The following is a 22,707-nucleotide window of genomic DNA, read 5'->3' as shown; positions in this document are numbered from 1 at the left end:
ACGGACACTCTTTGGTCCTCCACTGGAGCGGCAGCAGGTTTTTTCGCATTAGAAGTGAGTCATGGGAAGCCGTCTCCTCTGGTGATTCACCCGAAGCTCACTTTAAGACCAGACGGAACAAAACGAGTCCGAGGCTGCGGTTCCTTAGGACTCGTTGTCTGAGTGAATTCTTCTGTACCTCCACATCTCCAGCCTTGCTCACAGGCATTTATTCATCCGGCTTATTGACCTTGCAGGCATTTTTGCGCCCAAATAAATTCACCAGAGGAAGAAAAAAAAAACTTTTTAATGAGCTACTGCAGAACCAGTAACCCCCCAAATTATATTCTTTTGCTTCTTCTCTTGTCAGCCCCGACTAGCTATTTTTACAACAAAGTCTGTGATGTTTCACTTGTGGCGCGTATGCAAACTGTGATATTGTGACCCAGATAACGTTCCTTTGCTCCGCTCCGAGCCCAGTCGTGCCTCAAAATGAGAAAATGTTCACTTCCAAGTGGCAAAGAGCGAGAATCAATCAGAACATGGGGGGACAGATGAAACGAGTTCAGAGAGAAGGCACTGGATTCTGACACATCCCTAATAATGTCACTCTTTATGTGGGAAGTAAGAGATGTTTAGGGAACAGGAGTTTCCAAACAATAGCAATTTTCTTTTTTTCTCTCACAGTGTATAATAGTGTGAATTGGTCAGAATATATCTTGATACTGTAGTAACAAGGATATATTTGTAGTATTGACTCTGGTGTTGCAGAATTTACAGACCCTGTAACTGCTGTCATTTGTGTTGGAACCTAAATATGTCCAAACATCAGATTTAAGCTACTGGAGTCGACTGTATCCTCTCGTCCTCAGTAATCGTCGGGGTCTCTTAGGATTTCATTGTTCCTTTAGCTGCGAAGGACTAATGCAATCTAGCGGCTAGAAGTTTGTAACACAAAAAATGAACAAACAGGGTATATATAACATATATATATATACTTAGAAGTTAATTGTAAATTCAAAATATAGTCTTCACATATCAATATCTAACTTTTGTAATATAAACCATAAAGGATATAAATAAAAAAAATTAAAAATGATTTGATTGTAACAAAAACAAATTGATACATATTTAGGTATTAATATCTTTTTGCAACAAACATTCTGGGGATAAGTCTCTGTTGACCATGATGTTTCTTCATGATGGAGTGATTTTCGGTGAGATTAAGGAGAAGTCTGATGCAGTAGCATTATAATATTTTAAATATAACATATATTTATTTATATTGTGATTTTTTTATTTATTTTTATTTAAATAAAACAATTGGCAGCAGTCTATCAAAGTCAATTTTACCAAATACTTTTCATAAATCCTATTTTAAATGACCTTTATTTTGTGACAAAACCTCTTCTTTCAAATAGAAATTCTTCAAATAATCCAAAAATTCCTCCAAAGGGATGTCTAACAAGAATTGAAATGCTTTGATGCACCAATGTACTAGTTTTGAAATTAAAAGTGAAATAATTGAAAAAGAAATGGTGGTCTCTGTAAAGACAACAAATATATAGAATTGTTTTTCTCCCTTTAAAAAGATGAATATTAGCAAGATTCTATAAACTGAGAATTTGATTTGATTAAACTTTGATTAAATACAGATTTTATTGCTGTGGGGGGAAACCAAGAGCACAGATTTGACTTGAAATCTATTTCCCAGTGTCTATAATTACATGTATATTTATTCAGGATTTTAAAAAACATGACGTTTAAGGCATGAAGTCAAGATATTAAGTGAAAACATAAATTTTTCAAACTCACATTTTTATTTAAGACGTAGGCGGTCGTGGGACAAAAATCTTCTCTCTCAGAGAATGGATGACGGCGAACATCTTCCAGCGAAGCTTCAGCGTGTGGGCAGAGACCCCAGAGAAGTCTTTAAGTCCCTCTATATCCACTCCACGTTATACAGTCTCTTGAATTAAACTACTTGTGCGCTGCCTCCGCCTGACATTTCAGTAATGTCCTCCACATGACTCCAGTAGTCGCAATCCAGCTGCCGCTTCCAGTCGATAGAGACCAGCTATTATCTGGGCAGAGGATAAGAGAGGGGACGGGGGTCTCTATTGAGCCGCCGCTCGCTGCCTTCAGTACTAATCCACCGAATGCAGAAGCCAATCGCTGATTGACAACCAATATCGACCCCCTTTTTTTTTTCCTGCTTCCCTTCTCGCCTCTATCTTCATCCCGCCCTGTGCTGTGCATTTACAAGAATCTGTTAATCCATTTTTCTCCTGCAGATATTGATCAAAGCTTTTTAAAGTGCTATTGTTAACCGATGCCTGCATTATTGTAGCTAATATAGAAATGTCCAGTTAAACATGTTTTTCTTCTTTTTTAAATGGTTGGAAAGGCTCAAATCATTTCAAAGTACACACAATTTTTTTTTGTTCTGCTGTCTGTCGGATCACATCTCCTGAGGCTCTTTTTTTTATCCCCCAATTTTATTGCTCATAAAACAGATGGAAAAATGCTACTTCATCCAGGGTCCAGATGGGTTATAGTCTTACACAGGGAAGCACTGAGACGGCGCATACTTCTGCCAAGCAACTGATTTAACTTAATGACTTCTTCAAAACCTGACATAAAATCACATGAATAAATCCAAAATAAATAAAAAACTTTCTATCCAAGTACTATCGATAAAATGTATTTATTGAAATCAATAGTGCCTTTTGAAGGATTTAGGGAAATAAGGGATGGTGCAGTCCAACATTTCTTTCTTTCTTTCTTTCTTTCTTTCTTTTTTCTTTCTTTCTTTCTTTCTTTCTTTCTTTCTTTCTTTCTTTCTTTCTTTCTTTCTTTCTTTCTTTCTTCAAACTCTTTGGATCTGTGATCCACCCTTTTAACTTTCTACCAGCTTTTATACCATGTGGACCATGATGTTTCTTGATTATATAGTGATTTTTGGTGAGACTGAGGAGAAGCCTGATGCTAACAATATCATCATTATAACATATATTTATATTGTTTTTTCTAGTCATAATAACAAAAAACAATTGACAAAGCATTTATTGTCAATCAAAAAACAATTTTAACAAATATTTTTATACAAACCGTATTTTAAATTACCATTATACTGTGCCTAGTTCAACTCTTCAACTCTTCACTGAAATGGAAAACCATCTAGAAATCCTCCACAGGGAGGTCTTACAAGAATTGACTTGTTAGTTTTGAAATTAAAAGTGAAACAATAATAGGTCAGGTTTTTTTTTATGAGCATTATCTTTAAATCGTCTTGGTCGACATTTATCCATATTTATAGTTTTCATTTTTTCTCTCTTTAAAATGGCAAATTAATTAACTGAGAATTTGGGATCAAAGTGTTTTTATTTTATACTTTTGAAATGACTTTGGGACTTAATTGCTGGGGGGGATCCACAGGGCAGAACCAAGAGCAGAGAATTTACTTAAAATCTCAGTTTACTAAATTCTTCAAAAGCACTATTGACTTTACACTTGAACCTTCTACTAACCTTTGACCCCCATACAAAGCATATTGACTTACCTTTGTGGATTCGAATTGAGAGACGATGGGATGTTATTTTGTGACAGGAAAACCAACTGCTATTCAGGAACAATCACTACAATGACTAGCGCTGAGGCACGACATACCTCTGCCAAGCAGCTCATTTAGCTTTAAAGCTATTAGGATCCAACTTACAATGGTAAGTAAGTAATTTTTATTTATATTGCGCTTTTCCAGACCAGGGTCACAAAGTGCTTAAACAATCAAAACAATACTCAATAAAGTATATACTTTAAAGGTCAAGATAAAACTGATAACACAACAGGAGTTCCAGAAAATCAAGGAAAAGCCTCAACAAATAGAAACGTCTTAAGATGTTTCTTAAAGGAGTCAGACTTCACACTACTCCACAGTATGAGAAGATCGATCTGTTGTTTGTGTGGAAGCAAATATACCTCCACGATAAAACAACAGCTCTTAAGGTGGGTTTACACCAAACACAACTTATTTATATTTAAAGTTAACTTAAGGGCCTTATTACAAACTGTTGCTATTCAATTTTCGAGTAAATTTTAAGCAACATGTTTCAGGTGAAATCTGTAATAAAATACCCCTGAATTATTAAAATCAATAAATCTGGCATAAATCAAACCCTTCTTTGACCATTATTTAAAAGGACCACCTCAAGAAGTTGATAGTGCCTTTGAATGACCCACAGAATGCATCATCCAGATATTAAATTTCACCTTTTTTTAAATAGGTTTTAATACTTTTTGCCATCATGACTATCCCATAACTTTTGACCCCCATCCTTGAAGATCGTTTTGACTTCTGTAGATGCAAATCGAGAGAAGATTGAAAGTTATTTTGTCATCGAAAACCAACCATCGCTTGCATTAAAAACTACTGACTCCAAAGGGAGCCTTAAATAATCAACAATAGCGACACGTTTTCTGGTTTTCGCTAACTCTTACCGAGCCAGGTGAATGTCAAAATCTTCAAACAAGCTCTCGAGCCACGTCAAAAAAAGAAGAAGGTGGAGTAAATATTAATTGTTTTTCCAACATTAGCATGGAGGGCGTCAGAAGGAGATGCCCAGATTCATGGGAAAGACGAACTTCAAAGGCGGCGTTAGATGTTCAGTCAGCGTTCTGCGGCGGCGGCGTCGGTCAGCAACTCTTCTCCCAGCTAATCTCACCTTATTGTTGTTGCAGCGCCGTCTTTTCACGCCGAGGAGACCTACTTCTTTTTTTCCAGAGAGACGCGATGATGATGAAAGCGCAGCGATTATTACACAACTGGCTGCACAAGGCAACGTGGATCCCTCTGGGATGGAAGCGTCAAGACGCATGAAAAGCACATTCTGTTCTTAAATCACACCTTATGTAACTCCGTCACCCGTCCTCCCGCTCACCTGCGTCGCAGGAGTCCAAGCCTTCCCTCGTCTTCTTTTTTTTTCTTCATCTTCTGCTTCTTCCCTTCTCGTCCACTGCAGGGCATGGCGTCCTCGGCGCGGTCCAAGGGCGAACACAAGCAGAGGGTCTTCCTGACGGTCTCGTTCGGCGGGATCAAGATTTACTGCGAGCGAACAGGGGTGAGTTTAGTTGGTCGTGACCCCGTGGCGGAGCTGCTCCGTGAAGCCCCCGTCCAGCTGTGGGAGCAGATGTTTGCACGATTCATGTCACAGCAGCTGCGAGCGCCGACGTCTCTGCTGTTACATTAGACTCTGTCAGCCAACTTCAGTGGAGGGGAAAATACATACGATTCAGCAAAAATTCGTCCGATTTCTAATTGTGTTTATTATTTTTAAACCTTTACTTATTCATAGACAAATCCACAAAACATTAAACGACAACATTTTAATACAGTTTGTATCAAGAAGTGCTTCTTCCTGTTTGATATATTCAGACAGTTATTGTTTCACGGATATAACTATAAATATCTTCAAAGCAATAATGTCTTTTTGGAAGTAAAAAGAACATAAAATATGGGTATGGTACCTGTGACGTCCATGTCATTAAACAATCTGGGAAATCAGCGATTAATTTGCGCTCTTTTGCACTAAAAACAAATATAATATAATAATAAAACTAATCTCTCGTCTCAAAGCAGAAATGTTATGAAAGCTTAAGAGAGTCATTTTAAGGCATTATTGTGGTGTTGGCTGCCATGTCGGTTTAGATAGAAACATGCTGTGAGCTCTCTATATTTGAGTTTGTAGTCGTACAAAAAGAGTTTGTCGTGGATCATTCTTTGAAGCTTGCAGTTTATCAAAAAGGTAAATCATTGAGTCATGTTTAGGATAATTTAACAACAATACAAGGCGAAATGTCCTGATGTTTGGAGTAAATTCACAAAAATACTCAAGACCAGTAGAGACAATAGATTATTAGCTATATAAATAAAGTTGTTGTATTTGCAATGGATCAGAGATTTCCCAGATCATGTATTGTATTCTGCATTTGGTTTTTTGTCCAAGGTCAGTCTTCTATTACTGAACCACAGCTTTAAAGCGGTTGCGACCATCTTGAAAACCTCTGGTTTAGCTAGGGCTGGATTTATGATTGGTTGATGAAACTGTGCCTATTCAGATGAGGCTACAGCAGTCAAAACACGCTTACTTGTCAAGTCAAACACGCCATTTATTAAGTTAATTCGTGCAAAAATGAGGAACGGCAACAGTTTTAAAAAAAGGAAATGTTTAAAAAATATATTTCACCCCTTGTATAGTGTGTTCCATCAGTGAAAATGGTTTAAGAATGGGTTTTTTTGGCTGGAAATATGATTTTAAAATTCTGTAAACGTATTTATAAGCAGGATTTTTTGCGTCACTATTTAATACCTGATGTTTCCCTTGAGTCGAACCAATCAGATTGTGTTTCTCATTGAAGAAAATTCTGCATTTTTTTGGAGAGCTAGAGCTTTTCGTTCTTCCGCATTGGCTTCATTTTTTAAAAACCTGATTGTTGCCCCTTAAGTCCAACAAACCAGATTGTGTTTCCTGTAGTCATGTCATATCCACTAAGTCTCATGTTCATATGAAGTGAAAACATGAATTTAAATGAAATAAAATTGTCAAAATATCTGAAAGTGAAACCTCTTTGCCTGCAAATATCGCTTTATGCAGATGACACCATTTTCCCCAGACCCTTTAAAGTTTAAATAACTAGTGGGGCCAACACGACCATCTCATGTGCTGGATAATTTCCCCCCTTATTTTTGCTTGTAGAAATCAAACATGGCAGCGTTAAAAACCCACTGGCTTACGTCGAATAATTGAAAGTGGTTTAACATAAACCCCCAGTAAGTCCAGGAGGGGGGGGGTAGGAAAAGCTTTCGGAAATAGTCGGAAGGACCCCGATGAGAGATGCCGATGGTTATTAGACGATCCGTTTTCCATCTTGACTCCCCCCCCTATCCTGCCGGCGGACTCGGAGGCCTGCCGCTGCTCCATTATGGGATGATTGAAGGGCTCGGCGCTCCTCGGTCCTGGGGCGCCGAGCCGGCGAGATTGGCCCACTCTCGCTCATCAGCCCCGACTGATAATTAGCACTCAGTTCCACCCCTTAATGATCATTGCCTCTAATACTAATTATACCAGCGCTCCACCTCGGCTGCCATTACAACTAAACTGATAATTATGCAACTGTATTCGCCCCTCGGCTGCCGACCCCCCACCTTTCCGACCGACATCCTCTCAAGGATTTTTTTGGGATGTTTTTTTTGACTGGATGATGGTGCGATAGCAGCCGCTGTGATGGAAAATGAAGCCGCCGCCGCCAGTGGCTTTGACAAGCCCATTTGTTGGTTCGGATATGTCGCTCCCCCCCGACGATCCTCATGTTATTTACTGATTACTGGCAGTAAATAACACTCCACACTTAATATCCCTCTCGAGTTATTATAGAAAGAGGGATCACGGCAAGCCTTTTAGACACGACGCTTCATGTAAATCTGACGGATTCTCTGCTGAATCGTCGAATTTGCTCTGTATTGTACATTAATCTGAAGCGTTAGCCGCCGCCGCCGCCGCTCTCTGCTGAATGCATTTAGTGTCAACTAATATTACTAAAGCTGATCCCCAATAATGGCGAGATGTAGGTGGGCGAGCCGGAGTGACAAGGAAATTGCTAAACATTCATCTGTAAACGGAGTCGTATTATCATCAAACTGTTTTGAGACGTTCTTCTGTCGTGAAATATATATAAACCATCATATTTTTCTTTGGGAATTGGTATCGTGGAAATTATAAAGAATGGAGAAATGTATTTTCAGTTGACGGATGACAAGTCAGTGTCTGCGAGCGCTAACCAAGAGGTTGTTAGCAGCTTATTATCGCGACGTTATACAACAACCCTAAAACATCACACGTTTTGTCCCCAGTCTGAAAGTAGGTGCTGGGTTTTTTTGGACCCAGTTGTAAACTTTAATACTTTTTACAACCGCTCCAAACTTTCCTAAATCTAAACCCCAAACAACTGTTTTAAAACAGTTTTGTGTTAAAACAATAAAATAAAAAAATATTTTGCAACAAATCACATGAAAGTGGGGGGTTTTCAGCCCCCATCTACTTCAAAGTATTCTTAAAACCATTAATATAGCAACCCCAAAACAATGAACAATAACCCATTTTTTAAACAGTACACATTTTAACCGATCATATGGAGTTCAATAATTTTCTTCTAATGTGATTATATACAATATGATAAACAATACATTTGTAGCTAGCCATGCTTGAGTAGATTATTTGTGTATATATATATATATATATATATATTGTCCTGACCTGATTAGTTATTCAATTCCTGATTATTTTTGTTTAATCCAGATGAAACTCCAAACCCCTATTTAGAAACCAACATCTCACGAAACATCCTTTAAAGGCAGGGGGTCCCAAACATTTTCTTGTGAGGGTCACATATTTCCCCTTCACTGATGGGGGGAATGGGGTCGGTGTGTAGCAGAAACGGTGTGATGATCAGAGGTTGGTCTAAATGTAAAAATGTACTGTTTTTCAGAAAGTCACACATAACCAAATATACCTTCCCGGGTTCTTCACCTAAAGAAAAAGTCACTAAAAAACTAACATTATAGATTAGATAAATGAAAACCAAAAAACCCTCTTGGGTTCAAACGTTTAGGCCATACAATTTGGATGTAAACCAGAATATCTTCGAGAGCTAAAAAAAAATGTAGGTATAACAATAAAAAACATCCAGTCTTTATTTTTATTTAGCTAATCTATGAAAAAAATGTACTGCCCAAAAAAGGGGTGGTCATATTATTTTTGTCACACCCTGTATATGAAAAAAAGTATATATACTGTATATACGTCTCTGGTATTGTTCAGTTTGGGGACCACTGCTTAAAGTGATAGTTCACCCAAAATCTGTTCATTTTCTACTCACCCTCATGTCAACTAAGGGTTGGGATTATTTGCATGTAAATCCGTGACTTTTTAGAATTAAAGATAAAAATGTAAGTTCAAGCACTGGAGCTCAATTCTCTTCGTCAAAAAGACACTTAAAAACATCCAAATACCTCCATAATGCTCGTCTGTAACGTCCATCTTGTTGTAACACCTTGAAAACAGGAGTTTTTTTTAGAAAACATATGAAATAAGTCTATATTTTAAGCTTGTTTATAGTAGAAGCTAAAAGGCTAAAGTGCTACATAGACAGAAAACAACACGGTCTAAACTGGAATGAAAAACAACACCAATTGTAACCAGTCATATACGAGTATATTATTTTTCTTCTTCAATATCGACATAAACCCAAATAGAACTCCAGACCACCATCTAAACACCAAAATATATTCATCTGTTCCTCCACCCATCCTACAGTTATTTGTATTCTTTATTCAGTAAAAGATTGCCGGACCAGAGATACTTACTGAACCTTTGAAGTTGTTTTTCAGACAAAAGGTGACAGAAAACCTAATTTTATTATCAGAGCTAGTGAGACAGGTTGAATTTTATTTCTATAAAATATGGCACGACCTGTTTTCCTGATGCCAAAACTGGTGAATCTGATGGATTAAAGGTTGTAGATTAATCTGTTTAAGTGCTCTTAAGTTGGCTCTCTACGGGGGAAAATACGATTTAGTTTTTTTTTTTCTCATTATTATTGAATTCAGTGGTTGCTGCTTTCGGTAAAGGCCTGCATGCCTGTCAAAACCATATTCTCTTTGTTTGGGGGGTGACAGGTCTTACTGCTGCCCACCATGGATAACTCTTCTGCCTGAGAGCATCATTTTGAATCCCTCCCCCCTCGACTATAAAACTGTTTATACATCACAATACCCCACATCTCAAGTAGGTTTGACCTACTTTTCTTCTCTTTTTTTTGGCAGTAAACTCTGCTGCACTTGCTTCCACATTAAAGCAGGAACCTCCAGCGAAATTAGTTTTTCATCGTAGAGTTTAATTCCAACCGTGTGTGTGTGTCTGCAGCTGCTCATGCATCACCACTCGGTCCATGAGATCAGCTACATCGCCAAGGACACCAGGGACCACCGGGCCTTTGGATATGTGTGCGGCAAGGAGGGCCACCACAGGTTTGTGGCCATCAAGACGGCTCAGTCGGTGAGTTTGATCGTTTATAGGAGGAAAAATTATGAAGTAGTTATTGGTGGTTTGACTCGTCTGAAACTAGAGATTAAATGGAAGTTAGTGATCCAGAACCTTAAAGGTAGCGATGTTTTTCTGGTGCATTTCTTCTTTAAATCTTTTTGAAATAATTAAATACTCTGTCACATGTACAAAATACAATCAATTTTTAACTAACAAGTGTAAATGATTGTGTACAGAATTATAGCAATAGTTTTGTTGGTATGTTTGAGAAAAGAAGTAAGTGAACCAATGCTACTGCTTTCGAGGATTGGCATTGGGAGAGAGTCTGAAGAAAGGAATTCAAAATGCAGCTTGCAAAAAAACTTTTTCCAAGATAACATACCACAACTTCAACATATATGGACGGGCACCAATTTAAACTAATCAATTAAGAGACAAATTGTAGTAGACCAACCCTTAAGAACATTTTTGGGATTTAATCACATTTTTTGTAAAATTTTTCCATTTAACAATCTTTATCTACCATTTAATACACAAGTTTTCCAAAATCGAGTTGAATCATAATCAAGGATTCACAATTTACTCTACTTGAAACTGAAAATAATCTTGATAGATCATAACTAAGACGTTCTTTTTACAGAGGAAACTTTTTTTTCCAAAGATGATATTGGCAGAATGTAGCGTTAATAAATGCTGTAGGAATGGGAATAAATCTAACTGATCTAAATAACGCTGATGAAACAAACACATAAATAATAATTAAATTAAACGTCAGTTAATTTCTATCCGTTCTTCAGCAATTTTCTGAGACCTTTTCAGCACCGTTCTCAAAATGACAGTTGTGGCACTGCTGTCAGAATCAGAATTCTTTATTTTTGGTTAGAGTGGTTATTGTTATTAGTGGAGAGGGTCCACTAATGAGGATTTTTTTTTGTTCCACTGTGGAATGTGTGTATGAGAAGAAACTTAAATGATACACATCCTTATCAAGATCTCCCCTCTGGGTTTATGTTCAACTGATTTTGGGCCATACATGTATCAGTATTTTATGTTTTTTGACTTAGTCCCAGGAGCCACATACTGTATCAGTATTTATGCGGCCCACACATTGAAATGACTTCTAAATTTAAATCCTATTTTGTACTTTTTAAAAAAGAATTCTCATTAATTGGTTAATGATAAATGATACTTCTTTCAGACCTTTTGATTTGTCCATTTTTAGTATTTCGTATTAATTTAAGCGGCAGAAATAATAACTGTTTTTCACTGCACTGCTTTTCAACTATTGTTTAATCAAGGTTGAAAATGGTTTGAATACAACTAAAAACTGTTTGATTTCAATTTATAATTTTAATTTTTTTTAATACTGTTTAAAATACGTGTATAATGTACATTTAAAGTCTACGGTTGTTAAAGAAGGTCCAGAAAACAGAATCGGTTGGACCCAACCTCGGTTTTGAAATCTTTCATAACAAATAAGTGGGATGGTTTGAATTTCATGATTCCAAGGAACCAAGTTTTTAGCCTTCATTTCATATATTAAGATGACAATATTATTATTTTTAAAAGCTGTATTCTATCGAGCGCCAACTGACATTGACCTTACTCTGACAACATTGGTAAGGTCAGTTTTTAAACGCAACCGTATCCACTTCAACCATATTTTTCCAACTATAAACACATTTTTTTCTATTGATTTATCTGTTCCTATGACATATGTAAAAGTTTTCCTATTTTTGTAAAATATACATGGTAATTTCAAATGTATCTTATCTCTTTGATGATGAAGAATTCAATGGGTTAGTGATTTGGAGCGTGATCGAGAGTTTGGTTAACTTGTGATGCTGTTTATGGTATATTTATCTGGATAACTGTTAATATTTTACGCAAACACTCGATCAGCATTTCGTACCTCTGTTCTCCTCAACTTCTATACCCTTCTGTCTCCAGGCCGAGCCGCTCATCATCGACCTGCGTGACCTGTTCACGCTCATCTACGACATCAAGCAGCGCGAGGAGATGGAGAAAAAAGCCCAGAAGGACAAACAATGCGAGCAGGCGGTCTATCAGGTAACACACTTTGGCGCTCATGTTGCTGCATGTCGTTGCTTTTTTTTTTTTTTTTTTTCTACGCGAAGGCGAGATCACACTCGGATGCTGAGCCAGGAATCTAATCACACCACGAGCACTGCGACGCTCTCGCTCTCTCCACTCTTTCATTGACAAATATGTGACAGAAGATAAATGGTGAATTTGTTTGAAACACAATGTGCCGTCTTCTCTCCCGTCCTTCAACAGACCATTCTGGAGGATGAAGTGGACGATCCAGTTTACCAGGTAGGATCAAAAAGCCACGTAGGGCTTATCTGAACGTGGAGTATCCTAAATGAATTAAGCTTAAGAGAAATAGTTCCTAATATTGGACAGTTTTGTTCAACCATCCAACTTCCATTTTGCCAGTGCAGTGTTGTTAAACCATGTCTTTTACGTTGTGTCCGTGATCTCCTCCCAAAGAAAACACCCCCCCCCCCCTCCCGACTGGTTGTTAACCTCCTCTTTTTCTATTCTTTTGATTTGGCTAAATATGTTTTTGTGTCTTTGCTCACACTGAATACAGACAACACTAACTCGTACTATTAATACATATGTCCAAACCACACCCCCCCGTCCCCCCGAATCACCTTGAAAGTGTGTTTTGCATAAAGTCATTTCCATTCGCAGCTTTCACGTTTGTTGATGTTGGTTGACAAAACTATGAATGCCGCGAGGTTCATAAATATATTTCTAGATTTGTCCTTTGGAGACTCGGGTGAGGAGATTGATGACGTTGTCTGTATGTAGATGGAGGGAGCAGTCGTGGTGCACTTCATGCACACGCTACACTGTGGTCAAATGTTTTCCCGATGCATTATGGGTAATTCTACTGTCAGTCGGGTTAAGGAATCGGATTTACTATTGTACTAGATAAAGAATAGAAATCAGTTCTGGTTTAAAGTCGCACATTTTTACTTGCAAGAAAGAAGAACAAAGAGTTTACAAGTCTGTCTTAATCCTCTCTGGAGCATTGAGCTGTTAGTTCGCTGTTATATCTCTGTCGCAGTTTCACGAGCCATTTATTATCAAATGTTTCCACCAAAAACAAACTTGGATAAGTTGTTATTCTCACTTTTTCAGAGACCCGTTCTTGGCATAAAGGCATCTCTAATCCTTGCATTTCTCACACAATATAATCAAATTATACGTGGTTAAGTACATTTGATACTAGCTCATGACTTTCCCATGACCGTCTGGTCCATTTCTTGAGTGCACGAAAACCTAAAATTGCGTGAAAATTAATTTTTAAAGGATACATTTTCTAATTCTACATAACCATGTTTCTAGATTATTTGGTAAATTTCCTACCAAAAACATGGATCGTCTATATCAAGAAAGTAGATTTATCATTCAACAACGGTGTGGCAAAATTGTCATTTCTTTTGTTATAATAATGAACTTCATTTTTAAAGTATTATTTTTTATTCATTGCTAATCCCGGAATTCTACATAAACACTTTGTTACACATTAATGTTATGTCTAAGTAACTTGACAGCTGATGATGTAATCTTCTATCAAAAGCCTCTCTTGTATAAAATAATAAAATAACACAACTGTCATTTCTAATAACATCATATGCCTGTTACAAGGTTAAACTCTCCAATTCAATCCCAATAAAACTTTTCTTTACTCTTAGCCTGAGGGAGGAATTCTGGTTGTTTCTAGTAAAAACAACACTAAAATGATTTTTCAAATATAAAGTGAAAGCGGTACTAGTTTCATAGAATGTATATATATATATATATATATATATATATATATACAATGTTTATTCGTGAGCTGTGAAATGAGTTCAATAGGGTTTTTGCTCAAGGTCATGTTGGGGTTGCTGTAGATGTTTTTGAATTACTTTGTGGCCTTAATTGAAAAGATAGCCAACGACATTTTTCGATCAGACCTTTGGTTATTTTCTCCTTTGTCACAATAAAATCACTAGAATGTGACTAGATTAACATGAATTAAACTCTTATAAAGTGTCTTTGAAGTATCAGAGATGAAGATACTTTGGGACAGAATTCTGGGGAATAGATAGTATCGACAAAGAAGGAGGAACGCCACTCCTGGATGAAGGAAGTTGAAAGTTGAGATACCAGGGAAAATGCAAGACCTGGATTTGTGTTTAGTTGGAGAAAACGTCTCAGGATTTTGTCGGTACACGATCTGGGAAATCTGCGCGATGAGGAGAACGTGTGTGCAATGGCCGGTTTTGAGTCGTCATGTTTGTATTGCAAATCGATTTCGGCAAAAAACGTAGTACTGTATAATAGTGTCAGTTCACGAACTGGAAAAACATCAGCATCCATTTGTATGCATGTGTGTTGTATTGAAAAATATAATTTTATTTATAAATCTAAGAATGTATCGTCTCATTGAGTCAAGATAAAGAGGAAAACGAATAATGGAGTGTGTGTAGATTTATTTTAAAACATCAGGATGTTTTCTACGAAGTGTACGATCAGTTGAAACGTGACACAATTATTAACCTGTGATAAACTTGGAGCTTCCAACCTCAACCACTGTTTCACAGGACAAACTTTTTTTACTAAGATCATCAACACTAACAAAAATCTGTGGAGCTAACAGGCTAACGTTAAATGCTGGCCAACAAAAACTTTCCCTGGATCGCTTAATAGTGATCTTGATTGTAACCAGTAGATGATACAGACACGATTAATTATTTTTCAGATAATCTATGCTCAGAGACTTGAAGAGACGCTATGTCAACGGCTATATAAATAAAGTTGTGTATTTTGAATGCAAAACACACGCACGGATAGTGTTCCACGCTTTATTTTCCGAATCTGGTTACCGTAAAAACATGGAGGATATAAACAGGCTATTTCGCATGCGTTCCCGGATCGCGCACCGACAGTACGTTTGACGGCGTAAGCTAGCTGCTAGCATCACTGCTACTTCACTCATACAGCAAAATCAATCTTCTCACCGTAACCTCGGCACCGATTCAGCGTTTCCAAAAGACCAATCGATTGCTTGTGATTAGGAATTGAAGAGGTTGTTGTCTAATGGTGGGGTGGAGGGTTGGGGGGCACATTGCCTTGAACTTCTGCCTGACCTCTTATACTTGTGCTCTTTCCCTTCCCCGAAAAACCCATCCTCATTCCATCTCCCCGCTCCATCTTCCCATCAACCCCCTCTCTGATCTCACTTTTTCACTCGATGACCGTCTGTATTTGACAACTTTCTCCCACCTCCACGCCCTGTCTTGCCCCCCCCCTCCTACCCCACTACTTCTGTCCTGTAGTATATAGTGTTTGAGGCCGGACACGAACCCCTCCGTGGCCCCCAGTCAGAGGAAAGCGTTTATCAGGTACAAATACAAGCATCGCCCCCTCTTCCTACTTCCCCCTTTTGCTTTAAAGAGTGTTTTTGACGAATGCATTTGTTACGAAACAGGAGCAAACATTTGTGCAGATTTAGATTCATCTTGAGTTTCAAAGGCTTCAATGATTTTTTTTTTTTTCAAAGAGCCAACGGAGGTTTTTGGATGAAACGGGGTCAAGTAAAATTTAACAAATTCAAAGGATTTTCATCCGTAAAAAAAAGAGGTTGAGATCAGCTGCTAAACCTCTCGCCGCCATACTGACCTCTCTAGTTTAAGGTAATTTAAAGGTACAACTCGACCCCCGGGGGACTCGTTCCTATCGTTTAATCCATTCCCCTCCAGCCTTCTCTCGTTCTCTCGCTTCTCCGCCCGTTTTTTTTTTTCTTTCTCTCCTTTTTTTCTGTATCTATGCTCTGAAGATGAAAGATGCAACGAGAGGGAGATTAATCACTCGGCCATGCCATTTGATGTCGGAGTGAAACAAGATCAATAGACTCGGGGAAATTGTACCCGAAAGTTGGGAAGGAGAGAGAGAGAGAGAGAGAGAGAGAGTGGGCAACCGAGGGCGGGGGGGCGGAGAGGTTAAATGAATGGTTTGAATCTGCGAGAGGGGGAAACGTACGTCACCAATGAAGAATGTTGACTCAGTTTTATTTTTTTTGGTAGTTTGCGAGATTCACCCGCAGGACATCCTCAGCCTCCGTTGGTGATTTGGGAAAAACTTGTTTCATCTGCACAACTGTAGAATTAGAAACAATCCTGTATCTGAAATATTCATTTAAGCAGCGACTTCTGAAGCATTTTGAGTTATTTCTGTAAATAAAAGACAGCTTTTTATGTTTTTTTCTATGGATTAAAAGAGTCTATTAAGAATTAAACTAGTGTAAGTGTTTTCATTATCTAGTTGTTAGTAATGGCTAGCATTTCAAATGTATGTTTATATGACAACTTTATCCAACTTTACAAAAATATATTATTGAATACAGTAAAAAAAAAAAAAAACATTATTACAATATTTTTAAATTTAACTTATTACAAAACGAATATAATTAACTATATAATTCATTTTGAATTAATAAAACGTCAAAACAATTATTAATGCAAATGCTTAAATGGCCTTTAAAATAATTATGAAACACAAGTAAATAGTAATATTTAATGGAGATAGTTATGCTATAAACTGTAAATATAAATGAATGACTAAATAAATATTTCTTTCTTGAATATTATAAAATCTTATATTTAATCATTTTAATTTAAGTCATTGTTTCTTTTTGAAAAATGCAAAATCAACCACACAAAATGATTATTTAAAACATTAGGACATGGAATCAAATAAAATTCCGGAAATATTGTGGAAATAGCAAAATATTAAATGTTAAAAAACTATTTGTTTATATTTATATTTATTTTATTATATAATTTATAAATGCATAAATATAGCAAAACAAAATAATTTTAAAACGTTTGTTTTTGTCAAGAATTCCAGTAACAAAAGTTTTGTTTTAGATGCATTTTTTTTAGATAAATCTGTGTTTATTGATTCACTTTACAGTTAATTCCCAAGATAATCCTAATGCAATGTCACTCAAAAACACTTTTTATTCAAACATTAATTCCAGAAATCTGTTCTCACGTTGAAAACTGACCTTCGATTCAACACAGGTCCCAACCAGTCAGCAGAAGGAAGGAATCTATGACGTTCCAAAACGCCATTTCATGACTGTAGGTGTTGTTTTTTTTTGTTCTGTTGCCTTTTTTTTTTTTGGTCTCTTCCACTTGCAAACCTCTCTGTTCGATCCTCACGAAGGAAGTTTCTCACACTTGGCTAAACTCCCCTGGCTGCGGAGTCAGAGGGAGGTCAGTCCTCTGATGCTGATGAAACAAAAGCCTGGTCGTGTTTCGCCTGCAGAACCGGATCAAACCGACTGGTCAAAGCTAAATAATCGGACATGGCACTCATTTCTGAGTTGGAAGACCTTTTTATTTAATCAAAATTGAAGTAGATGTTGGGATAAAATTGTGGACAAGGGGAGAGAGGAGGGTGTAGATGCTTCCTTCTTCTTCTGAACATGAGAAGTTTGCATCGGTCGGGTCGAGCCTGCATGTGTATTAGAGCCACAAATCCACATTTCACACCGATGGCCGAATCCATGTTTGACTTCCTCACCATCACGCTATTTTTTTTTTTCCTGTGCTTCACCTACGGCTTATTTTTTTTTGTGTGCTTGTTGCGAACAGATAAAACGGCCCCTCTGCTATCTCCTCACACAGCCCATGCTAGTTTAAGTAGCAGCGCTTCCATATCTCTTAAGTGCTTGTCTGTTCATTCAGTTGGAGCTTTTTTCTGAGCGTCTCGGGGTCCCCGGGCGAGCGTCCTCGCCCGCGGGGAGAGACAATGTTTACCTATTTTCCCCCCCTTAAAAATTTGGACTCAATGGCAATTTGAGTGCAATGTTTCAGCTTTTGGACGTGGCTGCCCACTGTTGCAGCGTTGCTGTGAGATCCCTCTTTATTTTTCTATTATTTAAAATGTCTGTGTGCAGCATGCCAGTCCCTGTGTGTGTCTTTATTTTATATATATATATATAGTCATACATTGTCTGCTTCTGCATGGCCCTGACCACATTTCATGCACCTTTTTTTTTTTTTTAGTCTCTTTTCATTTGTGGATGACTCGCTAACTCAGCCTGAACTCTCTCACCGACAGATATTTTCTGATTTATTTTTTTTAACTGCATTTTATCTCCTGTTTACTTCATCAATATTTAAAGAACGATCAGAAATAGACGACAACAAATCCTTTTTTTGAATTATTAAACGTTATTTTTAGTGCGTTTTGACTCGTGCAATAAGATCAGGAACGCAGCGAAAACTTTGGTGGAATCCCATTTTGCAATAGACTACGAGAAGAACTGGGATTTTTTAAGGTTAAAAATCCACGAAAAAGTTAGGAATAAAAAATGCAAAGACCATTAAATTAAGTTTTAAATCTTGATGCGCGCTAGCATAAATTTTCGGCCGATCGCGACAAATTCAGAAGCTGCTAATGGCTAAAAGAAGGCCGAAAACATTCCTTTTGAAGGCTGTTACTTGCCTAAAATTTGAGCTACACAGCTGTAATTTGTTTTAAACTCTTCCTTAGAATGGGATGAAAAGAATAAGCCTATTCACGCTTCTAAAAATTACAACAATGGCGGTCATTTTGAGCCCTTAAGGAGCTCTCCAGGAGCCCTTTATAGACATATATTTAGCTTAATTAACTTCAGTATTTCTTCTGTGTAGGATTCAAAGATGAATATTGCACTTGACTAATGGGTTTAATATTGTCGCAGTTGGGTTTCAGGGATTTTCTTCATATGGAGAATGATCGAAATCTGAGAAAAGTACAGCAAAAATGATCGGGACTAATAAGAGAAAGAGAATAGAAGTAATAAAAGTGATGTTTTTTCAACACGAATGTCAAAAGTATTTGTCAGTACTATATTTTACCGTCGTATGACTCTGACAAAAACAACACTAAAAGATGTGTCACAGTCTCTTTTCGTTCCCTCGTAGAACATCAACCACTTCGATCTGTTCGGCGATATGTCCACTCCCCCGTCTGTGAGTATCCACGCAAACATTGTGATGCGGACGGAAGGTTGACTTCCAGACGACTTTGATAGTGACATCTGTGGCTCTGCGTGTGTGTGTGTGTGTGTGTGTCGCTTCCAGATGCCTCCATCACCTGCCAACACGCTAGATCCGAGCCGCAGCAGCCGCCAGCAGCAGCACAATCCGGCCGACATGTACGCCCCTTTCAGCCCCACGTCTGTGCCATCAGGTGTGTTTCCAGGTAGAACCCTGTGGAGGACGGCGCTCTTGTAACGGCTGCTGTGTGTGTCAGTGACTTCCACTACTAGATACTGTCCACGAAGAACAGAAAGGATGTTATTGAGTAGTTTTTTCTCTTATTTTCAATTAAAGGAGCGGAAAATATCGAAATATATTTGACAAAAGAAGTAACAAAATCATAGTTATATTTTCAAATGGTAGCTTATGAGGATTATTTAATTTTGTTGTGGACGTTTTCTATAAAGATCTTTATTTGAATCGACAAAAAAACTTTCAAATTTGTTGGAATTTGTGTAATTAATACGAGCAAAAGACAGGTTATTATGAGATTAAATATTTGTTTGACTTTTAAATTGAGAAAATGGAGGACAAGAATTTTGTTTCATTAATTAAAATGTGTATTTAAAAAAAATATTATTTAGGAAAAAATGTTGAACTACAGTTCAAATATCTTTATAATATATATTTGTTTGTTTGTTTCAATAATGTGGAATATTCAATTTGGTTTATTTACCTCTTTGTTTGAAAATTAGCATGTCTTTCTTCCCCAAAAAATTAAAATGTAAAAAAAATATGGAGGTCGCGAGAAGATCATTGTAGGTTCGTTTTAGTTTATTTGGATTTGTGTGATCTGTTTGAATGTGTTTAAATGTGTGTTATCAACATTTATTTAGCCTTCGGTTGCTGAGCTAATGTGTATTTTGTCAAAATAATGAATGTTTTAAAAATGCTATTGAAATTAATTTTAAACCGAACACATAACTCAAAAAGTCAAGGCAGTGGAGAGACCTGTCTGGTGTCCCCTGAACCACTCATTTCCTACATCGCCTTTGTACGATTGTGATTTCAATTTAGTGAAATAATAATGACAAAATATTTAACTGCTTCTTTATTTGAGAGCAAACTGCAAACTGCAGTTTTAATTCACTACTACCCTATAAATGGGCAAGTATTTTGTCATGTAGTCATTGTTCCAAGTTTCAAATCTTCCAATGAATCCAAATGTAAATGAGAATTAATGTGTTTACACGTCACTGAAGTGTTTACACACACATTCTGAGTGTGATGTGAAAATGTGCTAATCTGCTAATTAGGAATTTGTGGAACGTCTGGGAAGAGCCTGTGAGGACGAGGCTGTCGGTCTGTCCTCGTCGCCGATGCCTCTTGATTAGCTGGAATCACAGATGCAGATGTAATGTTTTAGTCATTCCACTTACAGTCGCGCTGAATTAAACATCCCCGATCTTTGCTGATCCAATATTAATGCTCCGATGCGGAAAGGAAAAAAACGGGAAAGCTCAAGGATTTGTGTGACCAAATGTTGACTCAAGAGATTCTATATGAAAGCAGCATGAAATATTGAACGTCTTCTTTGAACTGGATTCAGTTTGTGTTATTGAATCTGATTGACTGTAAGATTCACGCTCGGAAAAGACAGTCAAAAATATAATTTAGAATTTATGTTGTGCTTTTATTTGGTGACGGCAAAACAAAAAAAACCATAACAAATCACAAATATAAGCATCATAGTATATTAAGAATCAGCGACATACCGAATTTTTAATGGAATTCCACTGTGGTTTCCATGGATATAAGTAAGTAAGTAATTTATATTTGTAGAGCGCTTTTCTAGACCAGGGTCACAACAACGCTTGAACAATACAAAAAAAAATACTTAAAAGGTCAAGATAACACCAAGAACAACACTATCAAGGAAAACCCTGCACGAATAAGAAAATCTTAAGATGTTTCTTGAAGGAGTCCATATCAGGCAAAAAGTGTTGCGGAAATTAATTCCACTTAAATGTCATTCATTATATTTGGACATACAAAAGGCAGTGTAACCGTTGTGACTCAGTGTACAGTGAGGGTTTGAATTTAAAACCCAAACTTATCCTAGTTTACAAAGCAACATGTAAACCAGAAATCAACAGGTAAAATCAGTAGTTCCCAAAAACGTTTGCTGTTCCCTGTAAAATAAAAATCTCCGACATATAGGCTATTGCGGTCCCCTATATATTTTTTCTTTTTTCGTGTCCCACCCCAATGAAGGCCGACCCATTGCCATTGGGATCACATCCCTTGTTTTAGCCACATTGACCACTTGGTTTAATCCGTAAATAAAATACGTTATTGTAGACCCTGAATCTCTTTGCAATGGCGTTTGATCAAGATGTAAAAGAGGCTGTAAAATATATGTAAAGGTTGGTCAAAGAATTGGTCAAACTAATTCCCTACTGACCTGATAACAATCCTGACAAAGAGCAGCATGTCAACTAAAGTTAAACACTTTTTTTTCTAGGTTATATGACCATGGGACCGGTACAGGCAGCCCAGTGGGCGCAGCAGCCCTATGCCGGCCAGGCTCAAACCCTTGCGTTCCCAGTGCAGGGACCCCTCCAGGTGGCTCAGGTCCTGCCGGGGGGTCAACCAGTCATCTGGAGCCAAGCCAACATATTCCCTACCACGCAGCAGCAGTGGGCGGCCATGGCGGCGTACATGCCGGCGCAGGCTGTGGGCGTGGGAGGCCACGCCATCCCGGCCGCCATGCTCCAAGGCCTGGTACCCATCACCACCATGTGCCCCCAAGCGTGTGACCTATCAGCACCATCGTCGGCCATCACGAGCCCCCAGCACACCCTGCACAGGCAGGTCAGCTTAGGAAGGGAGGGCCTGAGCGAGGACTTGGATGGAGGCGAGGGTCCTTCGACGTCCGGATTTGCCAGACCGGGCACCTCCTCTGTGCCAGTGAGCCGTTGTGGGACTCCGGGTCTCATGATTATACCGGACACGCTGACTTGCAGTCAGCTGTCACCTCCCACCATCACGCCCACACAGGAGGAGGAAGAGAGCTGTAGTGACCTCGATCTGTCCAGGATGACGTTGAGTCCAGGAACCTCGACATCGCCGTCCACTGAATCTCGTAAGCCTTTTTTTTCTTCCCCTAAACCCTTCAGCAGACTGTCTTCCAATTGTTCAACAATTAATGTAGTCGCTGACCTGTGTAGATGCAAATGATCTAGATCCACTTGAACGTTTAATTGTAGATACTTTTACAAGATATATTGATGATTTGCTTCACATCTTTAAACTCAAAACTACCCATGACTTAGAAGTCTTCTGATGTTCCTTTGATATTGTGTGCCAGTTTATTTCCATTTCGGCTTTGGAAAGCCGCCATAGTGAACATGAATCATGCATGTGTGAACCAGATACATTCTTACTGGTGTGTCTTGATCTCCAAATGGAAAAAAAACTAGGTTTCGCATGCGAACCTCACCCTGACCGAGCAGCGCTAAAGTATATCCTTATGGCAGACATTACATTACTTTAATTTAACGTACTCTGTCATCAAG

At 37.9% G+C, this 22,707-nt stretch overlaps 1 protein-coding gene across 1 annotated transcript in view; it reads left to right on the top strand.

Annotated features, from left to right (window-relative positions):
• The window catches only part of LOC148063396 (uncharacterized), a 72,625-nt gene that overhangs the window by 35,062 nt on the left and 14,856 nt on the right, over positions 1-22,707 (top strand). Inside the window, exons 4-12 of the mRNA XM_087811759.1 lie at positions 4,998-5,096; positions 9,957-10,088; positions 12,027-12,146; positions 12,375-12,413; positions 15,434-15,499; positions 17,180-17,239; positions 19,073-19,120; positions 19,232-19,340; positions 21,654-22,274. Of these exons, the coding sequence (XP_087667885.1) occupies positions 4,998-5,096; positions 9,957-10,088; positions 12,027-12,146; positions 12,375-12,413; positions 15,434-15,499; positions 17,180-17,239; positions 19,073-19,120; positions 19,232-19,340; positions 21,654-22,274 (1,294 nt within the window). The remainder of the gene's footprint in view (positions 1-4,997; positions 5,097-9,956; positions 10,089-12,026; positions 12,147-12,374; positions 12,414-15,433; positions 15,500-17,179; positions 17,240-19,072; positions 19,121-19,231; positions 19,341-21,653; positions 22,275-22,707) is intronic.

This window comes from Callionymus lyra, chromosome 16, assembly GCF_982586985.1.
Source record: "Callionymus lyra chromosome 16, fCalLyr1.hap1.1, whole genome shotgun sequence".
Taxonomy (NCBI): domain Eukaryota; kingdom Metazoa; phylum Chordata; class Actinopteri; order Syngnathiformes; family Callionymidae; genus Callionymus; species Callionymus lyra.
The sequence above is the reverse complement of the archived record's forward strand: the minus strand, read 5'-3'. Positions and strand labels throughout refer to the sequence as shown.